General features: G+C 46.6%; 1 protein-coding gene across 2 annotated transcripts; it reads right to left on the bottom strand.

Moving 5' to 3' along the window:
• Positions 1-54: 54 nt before the first annotated feature.
• LOC115481514 (corticosteroid 11-beta-dehydrogenase isozyme 1-like) lies at positions 55-24,096 on the bottom strand. Of its 2 annotated transcripts, XM_030220709.1 has the most exons (6): positions 23,896-24,096; positions 22,209-22,339; positions 17,492-17,603; positions 16,029-16,214; positions 6,821-6,964; positions 55-360 (listed from the first exon to the last, which is right to left on the bottom strand). In XM_030220709.1, exons 1-6 carry the CDS (start codon positions 23,984-23,986, stop codon positions 125-127), a joined length of 900 nt encoding a protein of 299 aa, XP_030076569.1. In that variant the 5' UTR covers positions 23,987-24,096; the 3' UTR covers positions 55-124. The 2 variants fall into 2 exon arrangements, with proteins under 2 accessions (XP_030076569.1, XP_030076570.1); XM_030220710.1 differs by lacking the exon at positions 6,821-6,964.
• Positions 24,097-27,371: the final 3,275 nt, after the last annotated feature.

Genomic DNA, 27,371 nt, shown 5'->3' with positions numbered 1-27,371 from the left:
AAACTCATTAATCAAAGGACTTCTTTGTCATTTCTTCTATCTGCACAATTGTTAAAGCAAATTTGATTAACCCCTGTATCTGGCATTCCCATATTAGTGAATTTCTTTATCTTAGGTTAATTTATTAATACAAGCTATGATTTGATCCTTTGAGGTTTTCCACATTTAGACCACTTCTCATGAAGGAGGACAGGAGCTGTGGAGCCCAGTCGCGAAACAAGAGCGGGATTCTAGTGTGCTCATACTTGTAGTACATCTCCCACTGGCGGAGGACCCCTCCTTTGATGATCTCTAGAGCACACTCCTCCTTGGGTGATGCTGGATAGCGGACCAAGTCGCCAACAACTTTCAAAGCCGATTCTGTGAAAAAGGAAAGGAAATTTGATGTACTGATTTTCCGTGGATGCAATCAAAGTAGTTTATATACTATATATACAGGTGCTTATTTTGTACCTGGGGCACTGGAGGGTTAAGTGATTTGCCCAGAGTCCCAAGGAGCTGCAGTGGGAATCAAACCCAGTTCCCCAGGATCAGAGTCCACTGCACTAACCACTGGGCTACTCCTCCACTCCTTCCACCAATAAGAGCCAACCTCATCAGTGATGTCACAATGGCTTGATTGCCCAATACTTGGCTCACTTCTGATATTGTGATGTCATAAGGGAAAGGGGGGAAGGGAAATGGGACTTGATATACTGCCTTTCTGAGGTTTTTGCAACTACATTCAAAGTGGTTTACAAAGTATATACAGGTACTTATTTGTACCTGGGGCAATGGAGGGTTAAGTGACTTGCCCAGAGTCACAAGGAGCTGCAGTGGGAATTGAACTCAGTTCCCCAGGATCAAAGTCCACTGCACTAACCACTAGGCCACTCCTCCACTCATTCCACCAATAAGAGCCAATCTCCTCAGTGATGTCACAATGGCTTAAAGTCCACTGCACTAACCACTAGGCTACTCCTCCACTCATTCCACCAATAAGAGCCAACCTCATCAGTGATGTCACAATGGCTTGATTGCCCCATACTTGGCTCACTTCTGATATTGTGATGTCATAAGGGAAAGGGGGAACGGGAAATGGGACTTGACACGCTGCCTTTCTGTGGTTTTTGCAACCTACATTCGAAGTGGTTTACATAGTATATAGAGGTACTTATTTGTACCTGGGGCAATGGAGGGTTAAGTGACTTGCCCAGAGTCCCAAGGAGCTGCAGTGGGAATCAAACCCAGTTCCCCAGGATCAGAGTCCACTGCACTAACCACTAGGCTACTCCTCCACCACTTACTCTTTGGGGTTCTACATGGAATGTTGTTACTCTTTGACATTATGCATGGAATCTTGTTAATGGGACTTGATCTACTGCCTTTCTGTGGTATTTTGCAACTACCTTCAAAGCGGTTTACATATATTCAGTCACAAGGAGCTGCAGTGGGAATCAAACCCAGTTCCCCAGGATCAGAGTCCACTGCACTAACCACTGGGCTACTCCTCCACTCCTTCCACCAATAAGAGCCAACCTCATCAGTGATGTCACAATGGCTTGATTGCCCAATACTTGGCTCACTTCTGATATTGTGATGTCATAAGGGAACGGGAAATGGGATTTGACACGCCGCCTTTCTGTGGTTTTTGCAACCTACATTCGAAGTGGTTTACATAGTATATAGAGGTACTTATTTGTACCTGGGGCAATGGAGGGTTAAGTGATTTGCCCAGAGACACAGAGAGCTGCAGTGGGAATTGAATGTGGTTCCCCCACATTCTCAGGCCACTGCACTAGCCATTAGGTTACTCCTCCAATATCTTTGGAACCCAAGAATAAAGGGTCATGGTTGCCCACACAGTTCTTACTACTATCTGATGTGCCACCTTGCTAACCTGTGTGCTTTGTGGATGTTTTGCATCAACTAGTGAAGAAGTCAAAGACTGAGATTGAAGGATTTTTTTTCCCTGTCTGTCAGGAAGGACCCAGAAGCCCTAATTGTGAAATATGGCCCCATAATTTCCAGACATGTTCCTGATCTGAGCAAAAGATAGACTGGGAGCAATGGCGGCCCTACCATTAGACCACCTCAGGCGGCGGCCTCAGGCAGCACTCTTTACGGTGCGTTATCTTTCCCCCATTCCTTCCCTCCACAGCCTGCCTACCTTTTTTTGGTTTTCAAAAGTTGGAAGTGGTAGTGATCCACCTACGCTACCCTGTCGCAGGCACTGGCGTTTCCTCTGTACTGTGGGCCACCCCTCTGATGTAACTTCCTGTTTCCTCGGGGGTGGGCCACAGTACAGAGGACCCTGCCACTGCCAACTTGAAAACAACAGAAGGGGAGACGGTTGAGGGAGGAAGGGGGAGAGGGAGTTAGTAAAAGAATGTGGAAAGATGTTGGACTCGGCCCGGGGAGGGGGCGCCATCTCATCCTTGCCTCAGGCGACCGATTGCTTTGGGCCACCCCTAACTGGGAGGTTACAAAAATATATCTAAATAATTTGATAAGCTTTTTCAAAGTAATTAGTACATGATTCAAAAGAAGTCCGTCATTGAACAGTGTGACAACACCATCAGTCTTAGGAAGAAAGGAATTCTCGGGGTGATCATGATGTAAGATGGAAAGGGGGTGGACTCAGAAGGCATATTAGATCACACTTCTTCATTGAAAGCATGCTGAGCACATGGACTGGTCCCAGTACAGTTGACCAATACAAAGACAAGAACAGAATTCAAGATAAGCAGAAAGGATCCTTTCTTGTAAAGTCCACGATGAAATGTGGTCTACAGCACTGCAAAAGGAAGTGAGCTGGGCAGCCTAGATGGGCCTCATGGTCTTTATCTACAGCCATGTTCTCTGTTTCTATGCTGCCTCTGATCAAAATCTCTGTTATTATAAATAGTCCACTCAATATTCAGCCTGTGACAGATAAATATTGACTGTTACAGGCAGAATTGGCCCCAGATAATCAAGGCCAGGCCATGTCCAGGCACCAGCATTGAAAACCAGAGACTAATTCTTGCTATGGAAGCCGTCAAAGCTTATGCAGGTCTCAGCCTATATTCAGCCGGGATCTGCTAAGGGTTTCTAGTTAGCTCCTGACCCTTGGCATGATTTTGATCTCCACTCCCAACCCCCCTCTGATACCTCTCCCTCCCACCCCACCCCCAGATTAGCATGAACCCCCTCCATTCCTATCCTCCCTACCACTGTTCACATGGCCAACAGGAAAATGCTGAACTTGGGGGGGGGGGGGGCAGGGGGGACTAGGGCTAACTGGGAGATAAGTGTTGGTTCACATTATTTAGCTTTTTTTGACCCATGATTCCCTCGATGGTAATATGCACCCTGAATATAGTCGGGAACAGAAGTACAGGAGGAGGGGGCAAACGGCTGAAGCAGAGGGTCATAGTGAAAGGGTTCTTCCCTGCTGTGTTGAAAGCGCCCTCACTGTCCTTTTACTGCCCACACATTCATCGTTGTTTTAATCAGGACTTGATAATGAGTGTGACTGTTGGGCAGACTGAACGGACCATTCAGATTTGTATCTGCCGTCATTTACTATGTTTCTATCACCTCGATGATCAAAATTCTGGCGCTGTTTGGAGCAGCACTGGAAAATACCACCAGATCAGCTCGTCATAACAACTCCTTTAATGCTGAAGGCTAATGAGATGCAAATATAGGCAAGTTCCTAGCGTTGAGCATTAGGGAATTGTTTAGAAGTTAGAGGGAGGATGGTGCCTGGCGCATACCCAGAATGTTAGAGGAGTTTCCTATCGTCCCGTGCTACAACCCTCGGAATACATTTGCCTTTGTTTGAAATGAGGTTGAAGGGGGGCAAACTCAAGAAAAATGTCAGGAAGTATTTTTTCACGGAGAGAGTGGTGGATACTTGGAATGCCCTCCCACGGGAGGTGGTGGAAATGAAAACGGTAACGGAATTCAAAAACGCTTGGGATAAACATCAAGGAATTCTGTTCAGAAGGAATGGATCCTCAGAAGCTTAGCAGAGATTGGGTGGCAGAGCCGGTGGTTGGGAGGCGGGGCTAGTGGTTGGGAGGCGGGGCTAGTGCTGGGCAGACTTCTACGGTCTGTGCCCCGAAAATGGCAGATACAAATCAAAGTCAGGTATACACATAAAGTAGCGCATACGAGTTTATCTTGTTGGGCAGACTGGATGGACCGTACGGGTCTTTCTCTGCCGTCATCTACTATGTTACTATACCCAGAATGATAAAGGAGGGGGGGGGGAGGAGGGAAGGAAGAAGTGCCAGTTTCCTAGCGTCCCGTGCTACAACCCTCGGAATACATTTGCCTTTGTTTGAAATGAGGTTGAAGGGGGGCAAACTCAAGAAAAATGTCAGGAAGTATTTTTTCACGGAGAGAGTGGTGGATACTTGGAATGCCCTCCCACGGGAGGTGGTGGAAATGAAAACGGTAACGGAATTCAAAAACGCTTGGGATAAACATCAAGGAATTCTGTTCAGAAGGAATGGATCCTCAGAAGCTTAGCAGAGATTGGGTGGCAGAGCCGGTGGTTGGGAGGCGGGGCTAGTGGTTGGGAGGCGGGGCTAGTGCTGGGCAGACTTCTACGGTCTGTGCCCCGAAAATGGCAGATACAAATCAAAGTCAGGTATACACATAAAGTAGCGCATACGAGTTTATCTTGTTGGGCAGACTGGATGGACCGTACGGGTCTTTCTCTGCCGTCATCTACTATGTTACTATACCCAGAATGATAAAGGAGGGGGGGGGGGGGAGGAGGGAAGGAAGAAGTGCCAGTTTCCTAGCGTCCCGTGCTACAACCCACGGTCAGGAAGATGTGAGGGAGAGCGACCTGACCCAGGCACAGAACCCAGCAGGCGGAGCTCTTCCCAGGCACTGGTGGCCCCTCCCCCCCATGCCTTTACCTGTCGCTCAGTGCAGTCTGCAGTGCATTGTGGCAGTAGCCTCTGGATGTAAAGAACCTGTTCCTGTTTTGTAGAATTTATCCTGTCTCTTCCAGTTACCTCAGTTTCTCAGGCTGTTCGGTGAGTTTCAGTTGTTGCTTTTCCCGGCTGTGCTTGGGAGGGTAGGATCCATTCCAGCTCCAGATCCACCTGTAGTAATGGGCTGTTAGACGCCCTTACGCCAGCTCTGAGCTGGCGTAGGGTTTACAGCGTAAAGGTGCCCTTGCCAAGCGCACTATTCTTTATGCATCGGGGAAATAGGAAGCGACCTCCTTTTGAATACATTAGTATGCTATTTGCATTGATCTGGGGTGAGTTCCTTCTTTCTCCTGGTAGATGCCTCTGAGCATTGTGCACTGGCAAACGCATTAGTCTGGCGCTAACGCCCTCTAGTGTCTGCATTTGCTTCTGTGTATCAGCACATATGACACTAGGTAGTTGTTCCCACACCCCAAGGAGTTAAACTTGCCCCTCTCCTCTTTAGCCTCTCCAAACATCTGAGTCACCAACCACTTCTTTATCATATCTCTCCTGTTCCCTTTTCCTCTAGATCAGGGGTGGGCATCCTTTATACACATTCTCCCCCTCCCCTCCCCTTCTGAACCACTCCTAGTCTTACTGGTAGGAGCTGGGAGTGAACAGCAATGGTTCTCCTCCTTAGGATTAGTTCAGTGCATGTTCTAAGCAACCTGGATTGGCTCAATTTTTTTTTGTTACATTTGTACCCCGCGCTTTCCCACTCATGGCAGGCTCAATGCGGCTTACATGGGGCAATGGAGGGTTAAGTGACTTGCCCAGAGTCACAAGGAGCTGCCTGTGCCTGAAGTGGGAATCGAACTCCATTCCTCAGTTCCCCAGGACCAAAGTCCGCCACCCTAACCACTAGGCCACTCCTCCACTGTTGCTACTATTTGAGATTCTACATGGAATGTTGCTATTCCACTAGCAACATTCCATGTAGAAGTCGGCCCTTGCAGATCACCAATGTGGCCGCGCAGGCTTCTGCTTCTGTGAGTCTGACGTCCTGCACGTACCGCAGCCTTCTACATGGAATGTTGCTAGTGGAATAGCAACATTCCATGTAGAATCTCCAATAGTATCTATTTTATTTTTGTTACATTTGTACCCTGCGCTTTCCCACTCATGGCAGGCTCAATGCGGCTTACATGGGGCAATGGAGGGTTAAGTGACTTGCCCAGAGTCACAAGGAGCTGCCTGTGCCTGAAGTGGGAATCAAACTCCATTCCTCAGTTCCCCAGGACCAAAGTCCGCCACCCTAACCACTAGGCCACTCCTCCACTGTTGCTACTATTTGAGATTCTACATGGAATGTTGCTATCCCACTAGCAATATTCCATGTAGAAGTCGGCCCTTGCAGATTAGCAATGTGGCCACGCAGGCTTCTGCTTCTGTGAGACTCACAGAAACAGAAGCCTGCGCAGCCTTCTACATGGAATGTTGCTAGTGGAATAGCAACATTCCATGTAGAATCTCCAATAGTAGCAACATTCCATGTAGAATCTCCAATAGTATCTATTTTATTTTTGTTACATTTGTACTCTGCGCTTTCCCACTCATGGCAGGCTCAATGCGGCTTACATGGGGCAATGGACGGTTAAGTGAGTTGCCCAGAGTCACAAGGAGCTGCCTGTGCCTGAAGTGGGAATCGAACTCAGTTCCCCGGGACCAAAGTCCACCACCCTAACCACTAGGCCACTCCTCCACTCCAATGGGCCCTTAGTCTGAGCTAACACGGCATTTCTCATATTCTTGACTTTTCCTCTCGCACCTTACTAGATTCAGAATGGATCAAGTGTTTGCATGAGTGGCTTCCATGGTGCTAAGCTGGGGTGGAGAGGGAGGGTCACATCTGCTCATCTTACCTGTATTGATAAAGCTGATAATGCAAAGTGTGATGGAAACATTGACACTCTTCAGGATAAATTCCTGCCTTAAGGAGCTGAAAAATCCATCCAGGGCAAACTTGGTTGCAGAGTAGGGAACTGCAAGTGGAGATGCCATTTTCCCTGTAGAAAAAATACCGGCAATTAGTTTTTAAATATTTGAAACTGAAAACTGATAGATTAATACCTCAGTATTCCTTCTGATTTCTTCTTCCAGCTCATAGAAAGGTGCACTACGGTTCCCGTTTTCCACTCTTTATCATGTATGCACACACAGATATGCACACACAGATATGCCTGTAAATTTCATGCAGACAAGACAAACTTATGTGCAGTACATACCTATGAACGGCACACACACGAATACACAAGCACATAGAGGAACAGAGAGACACATAATATCATGAAGAAAAGACCAGGGAGCACATACTTTCACGCTGAAGCTGCGTGCGCTTCGTTAATATCATGAAGAAAAGAGCAGGGAGCACATACTTTCACGCTGAAGCTGCGTGCGCTTCGTTAATATCATGAAGAAAAGACCAGGGAGCACATACTTTCACGCTGAAGCTGCGTGCGCTTCGTTAATATCATGAAGAAAAGACCAGGGAGCACATACTTTCACGCTGAAGCTGCGTGCGCTTCGTTAATATCATGAAGAAAAGAGCAGGGAGCACATACTTTCACGCTGAAGCTGCGTGCGCTTCGTTAATATCATGAAGAAAAGAGCAGGGAGCACATACTTTCACGCTGAAGCTGCGTGCGCTTCGTTAATATCATGAAGAAAAGAGCAGGGAGCACATACTTTCACGCTGAAGCTGCGTGCGCTTCGTTAATATCATGAAGAAAAGAGCAGGGAGCACATACTTTCACGCTGAAGCTGCGTGCGCTTCGTTAATATCATGAAGAAAAGAGCAGGGAGCACATACTTTCACGCTGAAGCTGCGTGCGCTTCGTTAATATCATGAAGAAAAGAGCAGGGAGCACATACTTTCACGCTGAAGCTGCGTGCGCTTCGTTAATATCATGAAGAAAAGAGCAGGGAGCACATACTTTCACGCTGAAGCTGCGTGCGCTTCGTAATATCATGAAGAAAAGACCAGGGAGCACATACTTTCACGCTGAAGCTGCGTGCGCTTCGTTAATATCATGAAGAAAAGAGCAGGGAGCACATACTTTCACGCTGAAGCTGCGTGCGCTTCGTTAATATCATGAAGAAAAGACCAGGGAGCACATACTTTCACGCTGAAGCTGCGTGCGCTTCGTTAATATCATGAAGAAAAGAGCAGGGAGCACATACTTTCACGCTGAAGCTGCGTGCGCTTCGTTAATATCATGAAGAAAAGAGCAGGGAGCACATACTTTCACGCTGAAGCTGCGTGCGCTTCGTTAATATCATGAAGAAAAGACCAGGGAGCACATACTTTCACGCTGAAGCTGCGTGCGCTTCGTTAATATCATGAAGAAAAGAGCAGGGAGCACATACTTTCACGCTGAAGCTGCGTGCGCTTCGTTAATATCATGAAGAAAAGAGCAGGGAGCACATACTTTCACGCTGAAGCTGCGTGCGCTTCGTTAATATCATGAAGAAAAGAGCAGGGAGCACATACTTTCACGCTGAAGCTGCGTGCGCTTCGTTAATATCATGAAGAAAAGAGCAGGGAGCACATACTTTCACGCTGAAGCTGCGTGCGCTTCGTTAATATCATGAAGAAAAGAGCAGGGAGCACATACTTTCACGCTGAAGCTGCGTGCGCTTCGTTAATATCATGAAGAAAAGACCAGGGAGCACATACTTTCACGCTGAAGCTGCGTGCGCTTCGTTAATATCATGAAGAAAAGAGCCAGGGAGCACATACTTTCACGCTGAAGCTGCGTGCGCTTCGTTAATATCATGAAGAAAAGAGCAGGGAGCACATACTTTCACGCTGAAGCTGCGTGCGCTTCGTTAATATCATGAAGAAAAGAGCCAGGGAGCACATACTTTCACGCTGAAGCTGCGTGCGCTTCGTTAATATCATGAAGAAAAGACCAGGGAGCACATACTTTCACGCTGAAGCTGCGTGCGCTTCGTTAATATCATGAAGAAAAGACCAGGGAGCACATACTTTCACGCTGAAGCTGCGTGCGCTTCGTTAATATCATGAAGAAAAGACCAGGGAGCACATACTTTCACGCTGAAGCTGCGTGCGCTTCGTTAATATCATGAAGAAAAGACCAGGGAGCACATACTTTCACGCTGAAGCTGCGTGCGCTTCGTTAATATCATGAAGAAAAGAGCAGGGAGCACATACTTTCACGCTGAAGCTGCGTGCGCTTCGTTAATATCATGAAGAAAAGAGCAGGGAGCACATACTTTCACGCTGAAGCTGCGTGCGCTTCGTTAATATCATGAAGAAAAGAGCAGGGAGCACATACTTTCACGCTGAAGCTGCGTGCGCTTCGTTAATATCATGAAGAAAAAGAGCAGGGAGCACATACTTTCACGCTGAAGCTGCGTGCGCTTCGTTAATATCATGAAGAAAAGAGCAGGGAGCACATACTTTCACGCTGAAGCTGCGTGCGCTTCGTTAATATCATGAAGAAAGAGCAGGGAGCACATACTTTCACGCTGAAGCTGCGTGCGCTTCGTTAATATCATGAAGAAAAGAGCAGGGAGCACATACTTTCACGCTGAAGCTGCGTGCGCTTCGTTAATATCATGAAGAAAAGAGCAGGGAGCACATACTTTCACGCTGAAGCTGCGTGCGCTTCGTTAGTATCATGAAGAAAAGAGCAGGGAGCACATACTTTCACGCTGAAGCTGCGTGCGCTTCGTTAGTATCATGAAGAAAAGAGCAGGGAGCACATACTTTCACGCTGGAAGCTGCGTGCGCTTCGTTAGTATCATGAAGAAAAGAGCAGGGAGCACATACTTTCACGCTGAAGCTGCGTGCGCTTCGTTAGTATCATGAAGAAAAGAGCAGGGAGCACATACTTTCACGCTGAAGCTGCGTGCGCTTCGTTATATCATGAAGAAAAGAGCAGGGAGCACATACTTTCACGCTGAAGCTGCGTGCGCTTCGTTAATATCATGAAGAAAGAGCAGGGAGCACATACTTTCACGCTGAAGCTGCGTGCGCTTCGTTAATATCATGAAGAAAAGAGCAGGGAGCACATACTTTCACGCTGAAGCTGCGTGCGCTTCGTTAATATCATGAAGAAAAGAGCAGGGAGCACATACTTTCACGCTGAAGCTGCGTGCGCTTCGTTAATATCATGAAGAAAAGAGCAGGGAGCACATACTTTCACGCTGAAGCTGCGTGCGCTTCGTTAATATCATGAAGAAAAGAGCAGGGAGCACATACTTTCACGCTGAAGCTGCGTGCGCTTCGTTAATATCATGAAGAAAAGAGCAGGGAGCACATACTTTCACGCTGAAGCTGCGTGCGCTTCGTTAATATCATGAAGAAAAGAGCAGGGAGCACATACTTTCACGCTGAAGCTGCGTGCGCTTCGTTAATATCATGAAGAAAAGAGCAGGGAGCACATACTTTCACGCTGAAGCTGCGTGCGCTTCGTTAATATCATGAAGAAAAGACCAGGGAGCACATACTTTCACGCTGAAGCTGCGTGCGCTTCGTTGCTCTTTGCTTCTTGTGTGGGTAGAACTTCTGTGAAACTAACAATTGCAGAATTGAAAATACATTCTACCCGTTACCTTCAGTACAAACTGCGTCTAACTCGACTGCCTTTGCTTCAGGAAGCAGGGGGAAGAAAGCCTGGCTCTTCTCCCAAGCCTTTAATTCATGTGCTGATTGACTATCCACTCACTCCACACCTGATTAGCTTGCTGTACCCCCTGTAAATTAGACCAGCCCCTTACATCTTGCCATCAGTTTTGCCAACCCATCTATTTATCCCAGTTGACTCTGCATTACCCAGCTTGTTCCCTTGGCTACGTAGTAAGTTATTTCATTGTATTAACATAGTAACATAGTAGTAACATAGTAGATGACGGCAGAAAAAGACCTGCACGGTCCATCCAGTCTGCCCAACAAGATAACTCATATGTGCTACTTTTTGTGTATACCCTACTTTGATTTGTACCTGTGCTCTTCAGGGCACAGACCGTATAAGTCTGCCTAGCACTAGCCCCGCCTCCCAACCTCCAGTCCCGCCTCCCACCACCGGCTCTGGCACAGACCGTATAAGTCTGCCCAGCACTATCCCCGCCTCCCAACCACCGGCTCTGGCATAGACCGTATAAGTCTGCCCAGCACTATCCCCGCCTCCCACCACCGGCTCTGGCACAGACCGTATAAGTCTGCCCAGCACTATCTCCGCCTCCCAACCACCAGCCCCGCCTCCCAACCACCGGCTCTGGCACAGACCGTATAAGTCTGCCCAGCACTATCTCCGCCTCCCAACCACCAGCCCCGCCTCCCACCACCGGCTCTGCCACCCGATCTGGACTAAGCTCCTGAGGTATGCATATTCCCTAAGCTGCAAATTTGCATTTTACTGCATGCTCACCTCTACTGAACAGTGGTGCTGTAAGACAGCAATAACAGTTTGCATAATGTGATAAATAAGAGGCTGTCCTAGCCGGGGCAGGCCTCTAGATGGCGCTGTTCCCCTAAAAATGCCCAGGATGTCCGGGGTAGGCCACTAGAGGGCACTAGGAGAATAGGTGGAGGTCGCTAGGACCGGGGAGAGCCCTGGGAGGTCCACAGGTGTAGGAGGTTATGGGCTGGGTCCTGTGTAGCTAATTAACCACTTTATACCCCACCTGAGATGTGAAAGGAAGAAGAGAGAGCTGGTAGCTGAAGAAAGAGAATCCCCCTGGAAAGAACTGGCTAAACCCTATGGACTTGTGGTGGACTGTGTGCTCAAAGAAGGAAAACAGGCTGGGGTAAGAAGTCCCTAAAGCATTAGTGTTGGACTGTGTAGCCTCAGTACTTAGAGGAACTGTGTGTTCAAAGAAAAGACCGTGAGTCTAAAGAAGGGAGGACTGTGTGTCCAAAGAAGAAGTAGGACTGGGTGTCCAAAGAGCCTCCCCACACAGATACCTGGGCTCAGTACTAACTTCAATACTTTGGGGACTTCTAACCCCAGGCTTTGCAGCCTGCTTCTCAGTACTGGGACACACAGCCCTCCTCCTTTGGACACACAGTCCTACTTCTTCTTTGGACACCCAGTCCTTCCTTCCTTGGACACCCAGTCCTTTCTTTGAACACACAGTTCCTCTAAGTACTGAGGCTACACAGTCCAATACTAATGCTTTAGGGACTTCTTACCCCAGCCTGTTTTTCTTCCTTGAGCACACAGTCCACCACAAGTCCATAGGGTTTAGCCAGTTCTTTCCAGGAGGATTCTCTTTCTTCAGCCAACAGCTCTCTTCTTTTCCTTTTACAACTCAGGTGGGGTAAAAAGTGGTTAATTAGCTACACAGGACCCAGCCCATAACCTCCTACACCTGTGGACCTCCCAGGGCTCTCCCCGGTCCTAGCGACTTCCACCTATTCTCCTAGTGCCCTCTAGTGGCCTACCCCGGACATCCTGGACATTTTTAGGGGAACAGCGCCATCTAGTGGCCTGCCCCGGCTAGGACAGCCTCTTATTTATCACAATACGTACTGATTGTTTGCTATGTTAAAGAGGATATGTGAAAGAAGACCCCCCTAATCTTACTCAAGAGAATTCAAATCTGGATTTTACTTTTCTCCAGTGTCATGAACAAAGGGCAGTTGGAGCTGCCATACAAGGCTTTCCTCACCAGAGCAGCAATCTAGACCTAAATAAATCTTGTTAACTTTTTGCTGCCTCCCAGTGCTCAAGCAAGAGGATCATCTCTACATCTAACAGTGTTCCAATGCTTGCTTTCTTGGGAGTTCACTGTCCCCTTCCCCCTGTATTGTAGGAACAACCTATCTATGTTATTTGAAGAATCGAACGTGTGCTGATGAGGTGTTTTCGTTATCAGGCTGACTTCATATCGTATCTGTTATTTGAATTTTCTTTAATTCTTTCTATTATAGTATAAAGTTTGATGTAAGCCACATTGAACCCAAAATTGTTTGGGGTACAAATCAGCGGCATAGCTAGGTGGGGTGCTAAAAGAGCGACTGCTCCCCCAAAGGGACTTCGGACGGTGCCAATTTTCCAGTCCGTCACATTTACGCTGTGCATGCATGCGCCTACGCAGTACACACGTGCGCCTCTCCGCTCCCCCTAGCGTCACAACCTGGCTACACTTCTGGTACAAATGCCATAAATAAATAACCCATCTTGAAGGTAGCCTGCTGAGGTAACGTGAGTGAGGCTGTGGCTTGGATTCATCACAAACACAGTCAAACACACACAGGGTTTGCAAGCAAAAGGAAAGACTTTATTGCTATGATTTAGCATGTGCACACCTGTTACTTCACAGGCTTTCATCCAGCGCTAGTCCCTGCTGATAGTTAAGAATAATTATAATAATTTCAAGTGGAACCCAACCCCCTACTTCTTACGTCCTTACAGTAACCCCTTTTCACTACCAGTAGCAGAAATTGGAACTAATTCATTTCTTGTCTTGCATCCGCTTTTTTTGTTGCTTATTTAGTTTCCCTATGGCTATGTACACTGATGGCGTTCTTCATGGGCATAGTTTGGGGGGGGGGGGGAGAGGGGGGCATTGCCCCCCCCCAAACAAAGGACCGGCACAACGCGCTCTCAGTCCCTACTTCCCACCCTCCTCTCCCCGACAACCCTCTTCTCCGTTCCTTCCTGCCCCCCCCCCTCGGGCGTTTAAACCTTTTATTTTCAGCAGCGATGACAGTGAAGAGCAGAACAGCAAGCAGACTCACCTTCAGCCTTTCCCTTCCCTCACAGTCAGTGTCCCGCCCTTGCGGAAACAGGAAATAAGTCACCAAGGAAGGCAGGACACTATCTGTGAGGGAAGGGAAAGGCTGGAGGCGAGCCTGCTTGCTGTTCTGCGCTTCACTGTCATCGCTGCTGAAAATAAAAGGTTTAAACGCACGAGGGGGGGGGGCAGGAAGGAACGGAGAGGCAGAGGAGGGCTGTCGGGGAGAGAGGCAACATCACTGGACATGGAGGGGAGGGAAGGGGCAGAGGAGAATCGCTGGAAGGGAAGGGGACAGAAATTGCTGGACATGGAGGGGAAGGCAGAGGAGTGAGGAGAATTGCTGGACAGATGGAATGGAGGGGGCGGGGGAGAGGATACTTACTGGATATGGATAGGGCAGGGGAGAATAGAGAGTTGCTGAACATTGATGGAGAGGAGGGAACTAGAACTCAGGGACTGAAAAGGGGGAGCTGGGGAAGTCACTGGACATGGATGGGGGGAGGGTGGAGGTCAAAGCAGAATTGTTGGACATAGGGGGAGGGCAGAGGAGAATCGCTGGACAGGGAGGGGCGGGGGAGAGACGAGAAATCACTGGACATGGAGAGGAGGGCAGGGGAGAGAGGATAATTGCTTGACATGGCTGGAGGGGTCAGGGGAGAGAGGAGAGTTGCTGGACATGGATGGAGGGGAGGGAAGAGGAAGGAGATGCACATGGATGGAGGGGAGGGCAGGGGAGAGAAGAGAAATCGCTGGACATGGAGGGGAGGACAGGGGAGAGAGGAGAATTGCTGGACATGGATGGATGGAGGGGGCAGGGGAGAGAGGAAATTTGTTGTATATGGATGGATGGAGGAGAGGGCAGGGGAGTTGCTGGACATGGATGGATGGAGGGGAGGAAAGTCAGGAAGGAGATGCACATGGATGGAGGGGAGGGAAGAGAGGAGAAATGTTGGACATGGATGGAGTGGATGGCAGGGAAGAGAGGAGAAATGTTGGACAAGGATGGAGGGAAGGAAAGACAAAGGAGATGCACACGGATGGAGGGGAAGTGAGAGAGGAGAAATGTTGGACATGGATGGAGGGGAGAGGAGTGAGGAGAAATGCTGGATATGGATGGAGGGGAAACTGCTGAATTTAAGGGCTGGATTGGAACACTTTGAGGGCAGGTACTGAAACTCGAGGAAGGATAGGGACAGGGCTACAGATGGTAGACAGGACGCATAAGGACACAGGAGGATGGTGGACATGGTGAGAGAGAAAAAAATCAAATGGAAAAATGACACTGCATAAAACAGAAGACACTGGGACCAAAACGAATAGAAAAACTAAATGATCAGACAACAAAGGTAGAAAAAAGTATTTTATTCAGAATTTATTAATTGGAATATGTCAGCTATTGTAAATGTGCATCTGTGATATTTTGCATGTAAGTTTCAATTTTTATAATATTGTTGCATGCCGAGTCTAACTTCTTGAGGTAACTTTCCAGTTCAGTATTTTGCCTTCATATTTTTTTTATTTCTAGTTCCATGTGTCATATCTGTTGTCATGTGTTTTTCATGTGTGATCAAGGTGCAGTATTCTGCTAGCGTGTAGTATTTGCAGCCCTTTTTGTTTTTTTCACTTGGTAGTGTACTGGTGTTTTAGAGCCCTGTGTAATTACAGTGGTGCCTTTCCACACATAAGGTTGTTGCTCATTCTGTCCTTGGAATTAGTGCTGTTATGGTTTGGTAAGGCTATGAGTGTGTTTTTGCACAATTTTGTGTATAGTGTTTTGCAGTGGAGAGATTGTGTGTTGGCTTTACTGAGGTGGCACCAAAACATCAGAAAGGGTTTTAGAGCCTAAATCATGACCCACTACCTCTTGAAGGATCTACATATAGAGCTTGTGCATTTCTAAGGTCTACACTGGCATGGTATGGTATGGTATGGTATGGTATGGGAAAGGGGGTGGGGAAATACTACTGGAGAGGAAGAGGGAGTGCTGGGTAAGGAGGAAAGAAGGAAGGAAGGAAGGGAGAAAGAGCTGACCTTTTTGGGAATAACAATAATGTATATGTATGAGATCTCATACATATTCATTATGGTTATTCCCAAAAAAAGCCAGCTGTTTCTCCCTTCCTTCCTTCGTATTAGCATATTCATTTGCATATATATATATATATGCAAATTAATATTCTAATATGCCCCACCCCATCCTTTGTCCCCCCAAATGAAAAAGTCAAATTATACCCATGGCATTCTTCTCTACATAAAGGCTGTTGCAGTGAGGTCTTCCTTCCTAGTCCCAGAAGGAGGCTGGGAAGGGAGAGGAGGAATTAATTTTCCCAGGGTGGAAGTGGAAAGCCCGCATATACTCACCTGCAATTGAGGAGACCACAACGATGCTCCCGTTGGTGTCTTTCAACATGGGCAAAGCCGCTACCGTCATGGTCACATAGCTGAGAAAATTAATCTCCATAAGCTTCCGCACATATTTAATGTCTCCATTAAAGAAATTGATGTAGTAATTTCCAATGTGGTTGAGGATCAGCATGTCCAGACCACCTGTGTGCACAGTACGGAGGAAGCAGAGTTATTTCAGGTAAGTCAGGCGAGTAAGCAAACAGCTAAAGAAGGGTGGTGGTGGTAGTGGGGGAGGGGGGATAATTATTTATTTATTGTTTGCATTTGTATCCCACATTTTCCCACCTCTTTGCGGGCTCAGTGTGGCTTACAATAAGATATGAATAATGAAAATACATTTGTTACAACTTGGTTATGGGTTACATTGTACAAGTTATGCGAGATAATCAAATTATCATTAGGAATATCACAATGGGACATCAACATTGAGACATTGGGAGGAGACAATGGGAAGCTTAAGGGCAGTGTTAAGACACAAAGGCACATGGTGTACATATTTCTGTGAGTAAATGTATGAGTAATGTGGATTTATGGGGGATGAGAGATCATAAGTAGATGTATGATGCATTGATGAACAGTGAGTGTGGACTCTATGTGTTTTGGTTCTTTCCGTAAATTGTCTCAAATAGATGGGTCTTCAGTAATCTGCGGAAGGATGCTTGTTCGTGGATCGCTCTTAAGTTGCGCGGCAGTGTGTTCCAAAGCTGCGTGCTCGTGTGAGAAAAGGTTGACGCGTGTAGCGTCTTGTATTTCACGCCCTTGCAAGTAGGGAAATGGAGAAAGATCAGTTTTTCACATCTCTGATGGGCAGCATAGGACAAAAATGGAGGGGTTTAAGTGCAGCAGGGGAGACTTGAATCAGACAGTGTGAGAGTCGGTACGCATTGGAACAAGTTACCGAGAAAATGGTACATTCTGGAAAGAAAGAGGTGACTACAATTAGACTGACCAAAAGTCTAGTCATTAAAACCATTACTGCTATATATAATAAAAGTGAGTCAAGTATAGAACAATCAAGCCATTGTGACATCACTGATGAGGCTGGCTCAAGCATTGATGGAAAGAGGCATTATGACATCACTGTCATTGATGAGGTTGGTTCTTAGGCATTGGTGGAATGAGGCATTGTGACATCACTGATGTTCTTAGGTATTGGTAGAATGAGGCATTGTGATGTCACTGATGAGGTTAGCTCCTAGGCATTGGTGGAATGAGGTATTGTGACATCACTGATGAGGTTAGGCATTGGTGGAATGAGGCATTGTGACATCACAATATCAGTGGTTGTGGAATGGATTTTATGTTAGGTAATTTTACTGACTAAACACTTCAAGTTTTGGTGTTAGATCAAATTATCAAATTAATATAAATAAATTGCTGGTATGATAGTATATTTTATAACCGTAAATACAGGGTACCAAGTAGATTTTCAGCCTTCTTTACCACGCTCTCAGCAAAGACCATGTCATCCATGCTTCCAGCGATATAGTGAGCGGAGGGAGCTCCCAGCTCTAAACACTTTGCCACGACCTGAAGAAGAAAAATCGAGTTTAGCATTTACCCAGGAAAGAGTGAGTTTCGCTTCATTTGACATTTGTGTTTATGTTGCAAAAAATCCACCAGCGTTGATGCAAGCATAGAAAGTAATTTATGAGTGATCTTGGATCAACGACTGGAGAGAGGGTGTGTGGATTCCTCATAGATCTGACTAGAACACAACACAAAACGGGGAGAAACCAGGAATGGATGAGTCTGACCTAACAGAATTATTAGAGTCAATTTTCAGTAACACATTTACCAACCACCTGTAAACATGTAACTCCGGTATTCATCAGTTTTCAGACACTATGGGGGCAATGCTGTAACTGGATGGGGTGGGCCATAGCAGCATAACCTATAATGTAACCTGGGCACCCAAGTTCCATTATAGAATTCTACTGTACTCCGATATTGATGCCCCTAATATTTAGGCATCCCCAGTTACAGCAGCCGTAGTGTGCCTAAATGTGAGTTATCTAAGCAGTGACGTAGCCATGGGTGGGCCTGGATGGGCACAGGCTGAACCACTGAGCTCAGCCCCACCAAACTGTGGCACATTTCTGATGTGGCTGGCAGGGGTCTCGCCAGCTGAAGACACCTAGAATCTCTCCCTTCCCTGCAAGTGTTCCGGTGTCTTCTAACTCCACCCCCTCCTCCTTCTGTACCTTTTCAACCTTTCAGTGCTTCATTGTCAGGAAACAACGACTCATATCCACTACTCACACAGCCCAAAGCCCTCCCTCTGATGCAACTTCCTGTTTTTCAAGACCAGGTCAGAGGGACGGCATGAGTAGCAGCTTTGAATCACTGCTCACTGCTGGTGAAGCTCTAAAGGGTTGAAAAGGTACGGAGGGAGGAGTGGGGGGATGGAATTGAAATATGATGGTCGTCTGGGGTGCAGTGCAATGGGAAATGCCGGGTGGGGGTGGGGGGGGGGGCGAGGCTTTTGTGGCCACGCACTTAGGGCTCAAACCCTACCAAAATAGGGTGACTGGCTATGCCCATGTAGCTGAGTAATTGGGAGGGAAAGGGAATTGATATACAGTACTGCCTTTCTGTGTTTTTTTGCAACTACATTCAAAGTTGTTTACAAAGTATATACAGGTACTTATTTGTACTTGGGGTAATAGAGGGTTAAGTGACTTGTCCAGAGTCACAAGGAGCTGCAATGGGAATTGAACCCAGTTCCCCAGAATCAAAGTCCACTGCACTAACCACTAGGTGATGTCCCCCCATGCTCTGTCCTATGTAGGCTCTCACTGGAAATACACTATGTAAATGAAGTGGGTATTTGCAGAATAGCACCTACCGTAGATTACCTGGTAGCGTTACATGCGTCCATGCTAATATTCTAAACATTTATATAAGAAAATGTGGGGACCTAGGTTACATATTTACTCTTTATATGGATGGGGTCAAGCTAACAATACATCTCACTGCTTCAATGCTATCCTTATACCACCCAATTCTATGCATGGCACTCAAAGTTAGGCGTGAGATGGTGCACATGGGTTTAGAATAGGGTCAGTTACACTCGTAACCTAATTTGCTAATTAGTTTCTAAATTGGCACTTATTTGAAGATAAGTTTCAATAATGAGCTTAACCCATTAGTGCCCAACGTTCCCATCAATTTGTTCTCATATGATTTATTATGGGAACGTTGGGCACTAATGGGTTAACAAGCACTAATTGTTAGTGGAGGAGTGCCCTAGTGGTTAGAGTGGTGGACTTTGGTCCATGGGGAACTGGGTTCGATTCCCACTGCAGGCACAGGCAGCTCCTTGTGACTCTGGGCAAGTCACTTAACCCTCCATTGCCCCATGTAAGCCGCATTGAGCCTGCCATGAGTGGGAAAGTGCAGGGTACAAATGTAACAAAAATAAAATAGATACTATTGGAGATTCTACATGGAATGTTGCTTTTCCACTAGCAACATTCCATGTAGAAGGCTGCGCAGGCTTCTGTTTCTGTGAGTCTGGGCAAGTCACTTAACCCTCCATTGCCCCAGGTACAAATAAGTACCTGTATATAATATGTAAGCCGCATTGAGCCTGCCATAAGTGGGAAAGCGCGGGCTACAAATGTAATAAAAATAAATAAATAAAAATAAATAATTGACAATAATTTGAAGTTACACATGTAATTGACGTATGCCCCTTGTCATAGAGTCTATAGATCCCTTCATAGCATCCCCTAACAGTGTCAGAGCCGCCTTAAAACCCATAGTCCCACCCAGGGGGGGGAAGTGACATGAGAGGGGCGGAGCCAGCAGGGCATAGTCCAGGAAGTAAATAAGCTGAGGCCATAGCTCGGTTAAGGAAGCCCAAAGGGAAGCAGTGACACCCAAGTGCATTTGCCTCCACCACCTATGTGTGAACTGTAACTGCTATAGTCAGGTAGGCCAAGTTCAACTTGGACCCTTGAAACTTTGGACTTTGACTCAAGTAACACATTGGTAACTCTGGAGAAGCAGGCCAGAGAGAAGTAAAGTGTTGTACACCAGGGCCCTGCAGGAGCATCTTGCTACATTTAAGAACTTTTTTGTGTTTTACATTTAAACAACAATTTTTTTGTTTATTTTCTTCTCCCTACCTGTGAATGGAACAGGACTCCTACCTCATAGTTATAATAAGCTGTCCACCTGATATTTAGCGCCACTTAACTGCTCAAAACGGATGCTGACTGGTTACAAAGCACTTAACTGGCTATCTGCCGATAGTCAGCAGAGGATAACCGGCTATTCTCCGCTGAATATCCGCAGTTAGCAGCTGCCAACTCTTTCTTTACAACATCCGTAAAATCCGCCCCTTTCTTTCCGAGCGCTCTACCAAAACCCTCATCCACACCCTTGTCACCTCTCGTTTAGACTACTGCAATCTGCTTCTTGCTGGCCTCCCACTTAGTCACCTCTCCAGTCGGTTCAAAACTCTGCTGCCCGTCTCATCTTCCGCCAGGGTCGCTTTACTCATACTACCCCTCTCCTCAAGACCCTTCACTGGCTCCCTCTCCGTTTTCGCATCCTGTTCAAACTTCTTCTACTAACCTATAAATGTATTCATTCTGCTGCTCCCCAGTATCTCTCCACACTCGTCCTTCCCTACACCCCTTCCCGTGCACTCCGCTCCATGGATAAATCCTTCTTATCTGTTCCCTTCTCCACTACTGCCAACTCCAGACTTCGCGCCTTCTGTCTCGCTGCACCCTACGCCTGGAATAAACTTCCTGAGCCCCTACGTCTTGCCCCATCCTTGGCCACCTTTAAATCTAGACTGAAAGCCCACCTCTTTAACATTGCTTTTGACTCGTAACCACTTGTAACCACTCGCCTCCACCTACCCTCCTCTCTTCCTTCCCGTTCACATTAATTGATTTGATTTGCTTACTTTATTTATTTTTTGTCTATTAGATTGTAAGCTCTTTGAGCAGGGACTGTCTTTCTTCTATGTTTGTGCAGCGCTGCGTATGCCTTGTACCGCTATAGAAATGCTAAATAGTAGTAGTAGTAACAGGGTTTCTAAATGGAATGTTGCTATACACTTTGAAATTCTGCATGGAATCTTGTTATTCTTTAGAATTCTAGAATCTTGCTACACTTCGGGGTTCTACATGGAATGTTGCTATTGTTTGGGTTTCTGCCAAGTACTTGTGACCTGGATTGGCCACTGTTGGAAAGAGGATGCTGGGCTTGATGGACCTTTGTTCTGTCCCAGTGTGGCAATACTTATAATGCATATATATGTCCTGCAAGATCAATGTTGGGATTTACATGCAGTCCCTAGGATTTCTAGGTTTACAAAGGTGCTCGTGTTGCACAGAGCTCTACTGAAGGGATTAGGGAGGTCGCGTCCCCTTAATCCACTAGTGTTTTTTGTCTCCCCCTCCCCCCCCCCCCCCCCCCCCCACCTTGAAGCAGTACTGGCAAAGGATATTGGGCTCTGTGACAGCTTGGGGAAACATAGACATGTATGTTTCTAAAATGGCAGACCCATGTTTACCCCGTTGATCTTTTTGATGTTGACAACATGAGTGCTGTTGCTCCGTGTAGCCAGCACATGGGTGGCCATTCCTGCATGTAAGTTAGAAAAGACTCCCTGTCAACAGATCCGTTTCTGAATTACTGACGAAAATTGACATGTCCCAACCTGGATGTCTCAGTTCCAGTTTCTACGTTTTTCCTAAAATCTGCCTTCACATGTGGAGTCGAATTAATAGGGCTCTGTTTATAGCGTTGTGGAGAATATGCAAACAAAATAAACTTGAATCCCAGCAAGAACGAAAAGTCAAACATACTCCATTTCTGAAGGTCCATCCTCATCTTTTATACATGTATGAAAAATTGTGATGATTGTGCCTACAAACGAGTTCTTGCTGGGATTAGAGTTTATTTTGTTCACACACGGAGTGGCACTGAATATATACAATTAATTTAAATGCAGGAGGTCAGTGTTTAAGGTAATATGGTGACTGGCATGACTAAATATCGCCCCCTTGATTATGACTGTGTATTGATTCACACATAGAATTCAACCAGAAGACCACAAAAAGGGCTCCTTTGGGAACTGGGGAAAAGATTGCTCCCCAACTTCCCACACACCTTCTTAAGCTTCTCTTCTGTCCGTGCGGTTATCAGAACATGGGAACCCATCTGTGCCAGGTGATATGCCATCTGCTCACCAATTCCAGTACTGGCACCAGTGACAATGGTCCGCTTCCCTTTCAGCAGCTCTGAAGAACAAAAGATAAAGGCACAGCTGAGTTTCAGGGTGCCAGGCACAACATTGCCCATCTAAATTATAAAGCTGACATCCCTGGCCAACAGGTTGGTCTAGGCTTTACCCTAACACGTTCTGTCATTTCAGTACTTTTTTATAATGGTTAAAAATGTCATACTGTGTTACTTATTTCCAACTTCAGTTTATGATTAACTTACATGAATACTGATTTTCAGAAATGAAAAAAATACTCTGGCTAGGAATTTTCCATTTCTGATATGTCTGCGAAGATAGATGAAAGCCGGGCTCCACTCCCAAGCCTTTAATGGAAGACACAAGGACTAATGCCAGCTTGTACATACTGTAGCAGGACTTGCTTATCCTCTCCTAGCCAACATCATTTCCTGCACCTTTTCTGACTCCATGTGCAATTTTAAGTGGGTTCCCTTATTTTCTGTTACACTGTCATGTCTCCTATTAACACGTTTTAGTGTGTATTATATTGACATTGTGTTAGTAGCATTCTATAGCAAACGGATAGTGGAGACGACCAAGGGCAAGGTGTGACCTAAGAAGTCTCTTAAAAATTTTAAGAAACAAATTTACATAAAACCATACGAGGAAAGGGCATAACCATGGTGGGGGCTCAATACAGACCGTGTTTCAGCGACAATGACTGTCTCAGGAGTCCACAATATACCAATCTTAGGGAAAAACAAAAGTACATAGCCACATAAATGTTGCCATACTGGGACAGACCGAAGGTCCATCAAGCCCAACGTCCTGTTTCCAACAGTGGCCAATCCAGGTTACAAGTACCTGGCAAGATCTCAAAACAGTACAAAACATTTTAAGCTGCTTATCCTAGAAATAAGCAGTGGATTTTCCCCAAGTCCATTTTAATAATGGCTTGTGGACTTTCCTTTTAGGAAGCTATCCAAACCTTTTTAAAACCCCGCTAACTGCTTCCCTGGCCACTGCACATTTACTGCCAAGGGGAGAGTATTGGCGTTCGCCTCCCTAAATAATATACATCTACTAAGAGGAAAAGGTCTCTGGCTACCACAGACACTATGCTTGGAGAGATAGGGAGTGGGGTTCACCTAACAGAGCCTACACAGCTGCTGAATCTGCACAAGGAGAAGCTGGAATGAGGAACCAGCCCTTCACTGCAGTTCTGATAAAGAAGAGGGAGAAATGAGATCAAGCCCCTCTTTGTCCTTAAGTAGCATTCTATGCCATAATGTGTATTGTTATCTGAATATTTTTACTGCTGTAATTGTCTGTTGCCTATGTTGCGGTACACTGCCTTGAGTGAATTTCTTCAAAATGGTGGTGAATAAATCCTAGTAAATAAATAAACAAAGGTAGATATTTCCTTGCTAACCTATGTCTACATCCACCCCAAGAAAACTGAAATTAAAATGTGTCTGCTTTAATCTGGGTCAGGGGCACAAAGCGAAGCTGTTTCCTAGGAACTCAAGACTGCTCCCTCTGTTTAGGGCCCAACTCTGCAGCTGAGCCACTTGAAGACTCTTTACCTCTCGGATGGTCATTTGGAAAACATACCTGGTTTGAACTCATCACCGCCTGAGTAGAAATAAACGGCCAGAACAAGTCCCAGCAGGGGAATGAGCAGCTTTCGGGATAACAGGGCCATAGTGTCAAAGGGAGGAAGAAACTGCAGGAGATTTGATCCGAAAGCTGCAGGCCAGAAGCAAGACGTTCCAAGGAAGTGCGTGCCCACAACTTGGCAGCTTGTGTTGTGAGTGAAAGTGTCACATGCTGTTATTTGAACGAAATTAACCTTTGAGACTAGCAGAGCTGCCAAGTTACCCATTCCAGGAGGGAGACTTCTTGTCCAGTCCTGGATTTCTGCCAACCTCATCATGGTGCTTTATGGGACCTGCAGCACTGATTTCAATGGACAGAATTATGGACTACAAATTCCACACTGCTTTGGGATGTAAGTTTAAAATCAGGACTGGCCAAAAAGTCTCCCTCCTGGAATGGGTAACTTGGCAGGTCTGGACTGGTGTGGCAGTGAGATCAAAGATAGGATACGAAAATTATAGTAGTCTGGCCTGCATATGAACAGTAAAGTCACTAGAAAAAAAATGTTTGAACGTTCACAGGGCTGACTCCCAAATTTTCCTGAGTCAACCCCACCCCAGTATGTTTTCTGAAACACAAAGATACACGGGAAAGATCTGTTTCATTTCTTACTTCAAACGGTTTACGGACTTGAAACATTTGCATTTCAGAAAGTATAAAATGGGCCACTAGAGGGCAGCAGCCTCTTTAGCTCCTCAGTTTATATGTGGAAGTGAAAAGTCAGGACCAGTGCAACAGAACTGACAAACTTTTGGCCTTTCCTCTTGTTCCTCCCTCCAAGATTTTGGTTATTAAACTCTACAATCAGATGCATTTTTATTTTTGTTACATTTGTACCCTGCGCTTTCTCACTCATGGAAGGCTCAATGCGGCTTACATGGGGCAATGGAGGGTTAAGTGACTTGCCCAGAGTCACAAAGAGCTGCCTGTGCCTGAAGTGGGAATCAAACTCAGTTCCCCAGGACCAAAGTCCACCACCCTAACCACTAGGCCACTCCTCCACTGTTGCTACTATTTGAGATTCTACATGGAATGTTGCTATTCCACTAGCAACATTCCATGTAGAAGTCGGCCCTTGCAGATCACCAATGTGGCCACGCAGGCTTCTGCGAGTCTGACGTCCTGCACGTGCAGGACGTCAGACTCACAGAAACAGAAGCCTGCGCAGCCTTCTACATGGAATGTTGCTAGTGGAATAGCAACATTCCATGTAGAATCTCCAATAGTAGCAACATTCCATGTAGAATCTCTAATAGTATCTATTTTATTTTTGTTACATTTGTACCCTGCGCTTTCCCACTCATGGCAGGCTCAATGCGGCTTGCATGGGGCAATGGAGGGTTATGTGACTTGCCCAGAGTCACAAGGAGCTGCCTGTGCCTGAAGTGGGAATCGAACTCAGTTCCTCAGGACCAAAGTCCACCACCCTAACCACTAGGCCACTCCTTGTTTCAAGAAGATCAACTACTGGACTTCATAAGGGTAATGCTATATCATTACAAACTAATCTCCTCAATAGGCAACACATTAAAATAATCAGATACTCAGAATGGCTATTTCTTTGGAATTTATTTTTTTATTTTATTTATTTGTTACATTTGTACCCCACATTTTCCCACCTATTTGCAGGCTCAATGTGGCTTACATAGTACCGTAATGGCAAGTCTGTTGATAACAAATACAAGGTTATATTGTGGTCGAAAGAGGTAGGTGTGTATCAGGGAACATTAGGGTCGAAGGGAATGAGGATTGTATATTTTCCAGTACTATCATTGGTTATGCTGTGTTGCTGGGTGTGGGGATTTATGGTGGCTCGGTGGGGTAGACGTTTTTGAAGAGGTTGGTTTTTAGTGATTTCTTGAAGTTTAGATGGTCATGGTTGGTTTTCACAGCTTTTTCTTGTAGATATTTCCAGTGGAGTGCTGGAGCAGGCTCTCACGGGCTCACAAGAGCCGGTTAAGTTTTTAAGAATTTTGGGAGCCGGTTGTTAAAGTAGGGCCCTCCATGGCTACTTTAACATCTGGCTTCCAAAATGTGGGCTTGGGCCCCCTGCTGATTTCTCTTTTACTTTGCTGGTGGGGATGCTGAGCCCTGCCAGCCAAGTAAGTAGACTACTGCTGCTCCCAGCTCCTTGTTTCCAGCTCTGAGCAGCAGGCTGGAATTTCTGGAGCATATGTGAGAAGTTCCAGGATGCTGCTCAGAGGAAGAGGTTGGGAGTGGTGGCAGTCCATTTATTGGCTGCCAGCAAAGGTATGCCTAGCGTGCCTTCAGAAAGGGAGGGAGGAGAGAGAGATGTGTTGCTCCCCCCCTGGCCCTTCCAACTGCAGAGCTGGCTATGTCTGGAGAAAGAGTCTGTTGTTAAAAATTTACCAGCACACCCCTGGATATTTCCCAACTACCTCTGTCAGGTATTGCTGGGCAGGGCCGCCGGGGGGGGGGGGGGGGGGGCAAGGTTCCCTGGGCCCGATGCCGGGGTTGCTCTCTCTCTCTCTCTCTCGCCTGCTCCTGATGGGACCCGGGTGATCGCATCCCAACAGCAGCAGGAGAGAGAAAACTCTAGCGCTGGGCACCCCTTGCATTGCCTGCCTAGCAGCTGCTGGGCCCTCAGGCCACGCATGCTCAGTTTTGAGACGGAGCATGTGCGACCTGAGGAAAGCAGCCACACAGGGGCAAGCAGAGGAAGGAGCTACACTGCCTGCAGCTGGCGGGGCCAGCCAAGGTACTTCGGGATGAGTGGGAGGGGGTATGTGCAGTAATCCGGGGGGGGGGGGGGGGGCAGCAGCCTGGGCCCGGCTCAAATCCAAAAGCCTGCTGAAAGTAAAAGGCTTTGAGTTGGGATTTACATTTCGGAAATGAAAGTTCTGATCTGATATGTGAGGGTAAGTCGTTCCATAATTTAGGAGCTAAAAAGACAAAAAAAGCAGATTGCCTTGTGGATTCATAGTGTGCCTGTTGGGGTGGGGGGTAGGTCCAGACAGTAGGAATCAAGTGAACATCAGGGCACTGAAATCAGGTGTCCCCTTAACCGAACTGCCTGCCTGCCAAACCTTTCAGTATTAAACTTAATACAAACAGCTATTGAGGGGTTATACAGAACACTGTCCCTCACCCTTAAGAACAGGCCCTCAGATAGCCTGAGCCACCTTAAACCATTAGTCCCTCCCAGGGAGGAAGTGAGACCGGAGGGGTGGGCCCTCAGATAGCCTGAGCCACCTTAAAACTATTAGTTCTGCCCAGGGAGGAAGTGAAATGGGAGGGGTGGAGCCGAAGGTGTTCTGCGCATTGCTATTACGCTTGCAAGCGGGGCTCATAGTTAAGTGCAGAACAGGTGCAGATGTAGTGCTGTGACTGATTAGTATCAGTTGTGAATTTAGATGTGAGCCCTTGTACCAGTTCTAGGGCGGGGCATAAGTTCTCCTACCTAAATTATA

This window comes from Microcaecilia unicolor, chromosome 12, assembly GCF_901765095.1.
Source record: "Microcaecilia unicolor chromosome 12, aMicUni1.1, whole genome shotgun sequence".
NCBI lineage: Eukaryota > Metazoa > Chordata > Amphibia > Gymnophiona > Siphonopidae > Microcaecilia > Microcaecilia unicolor.
This window is presented reverse-complemented; position numbering and strand designations above follow the sequence as displayed.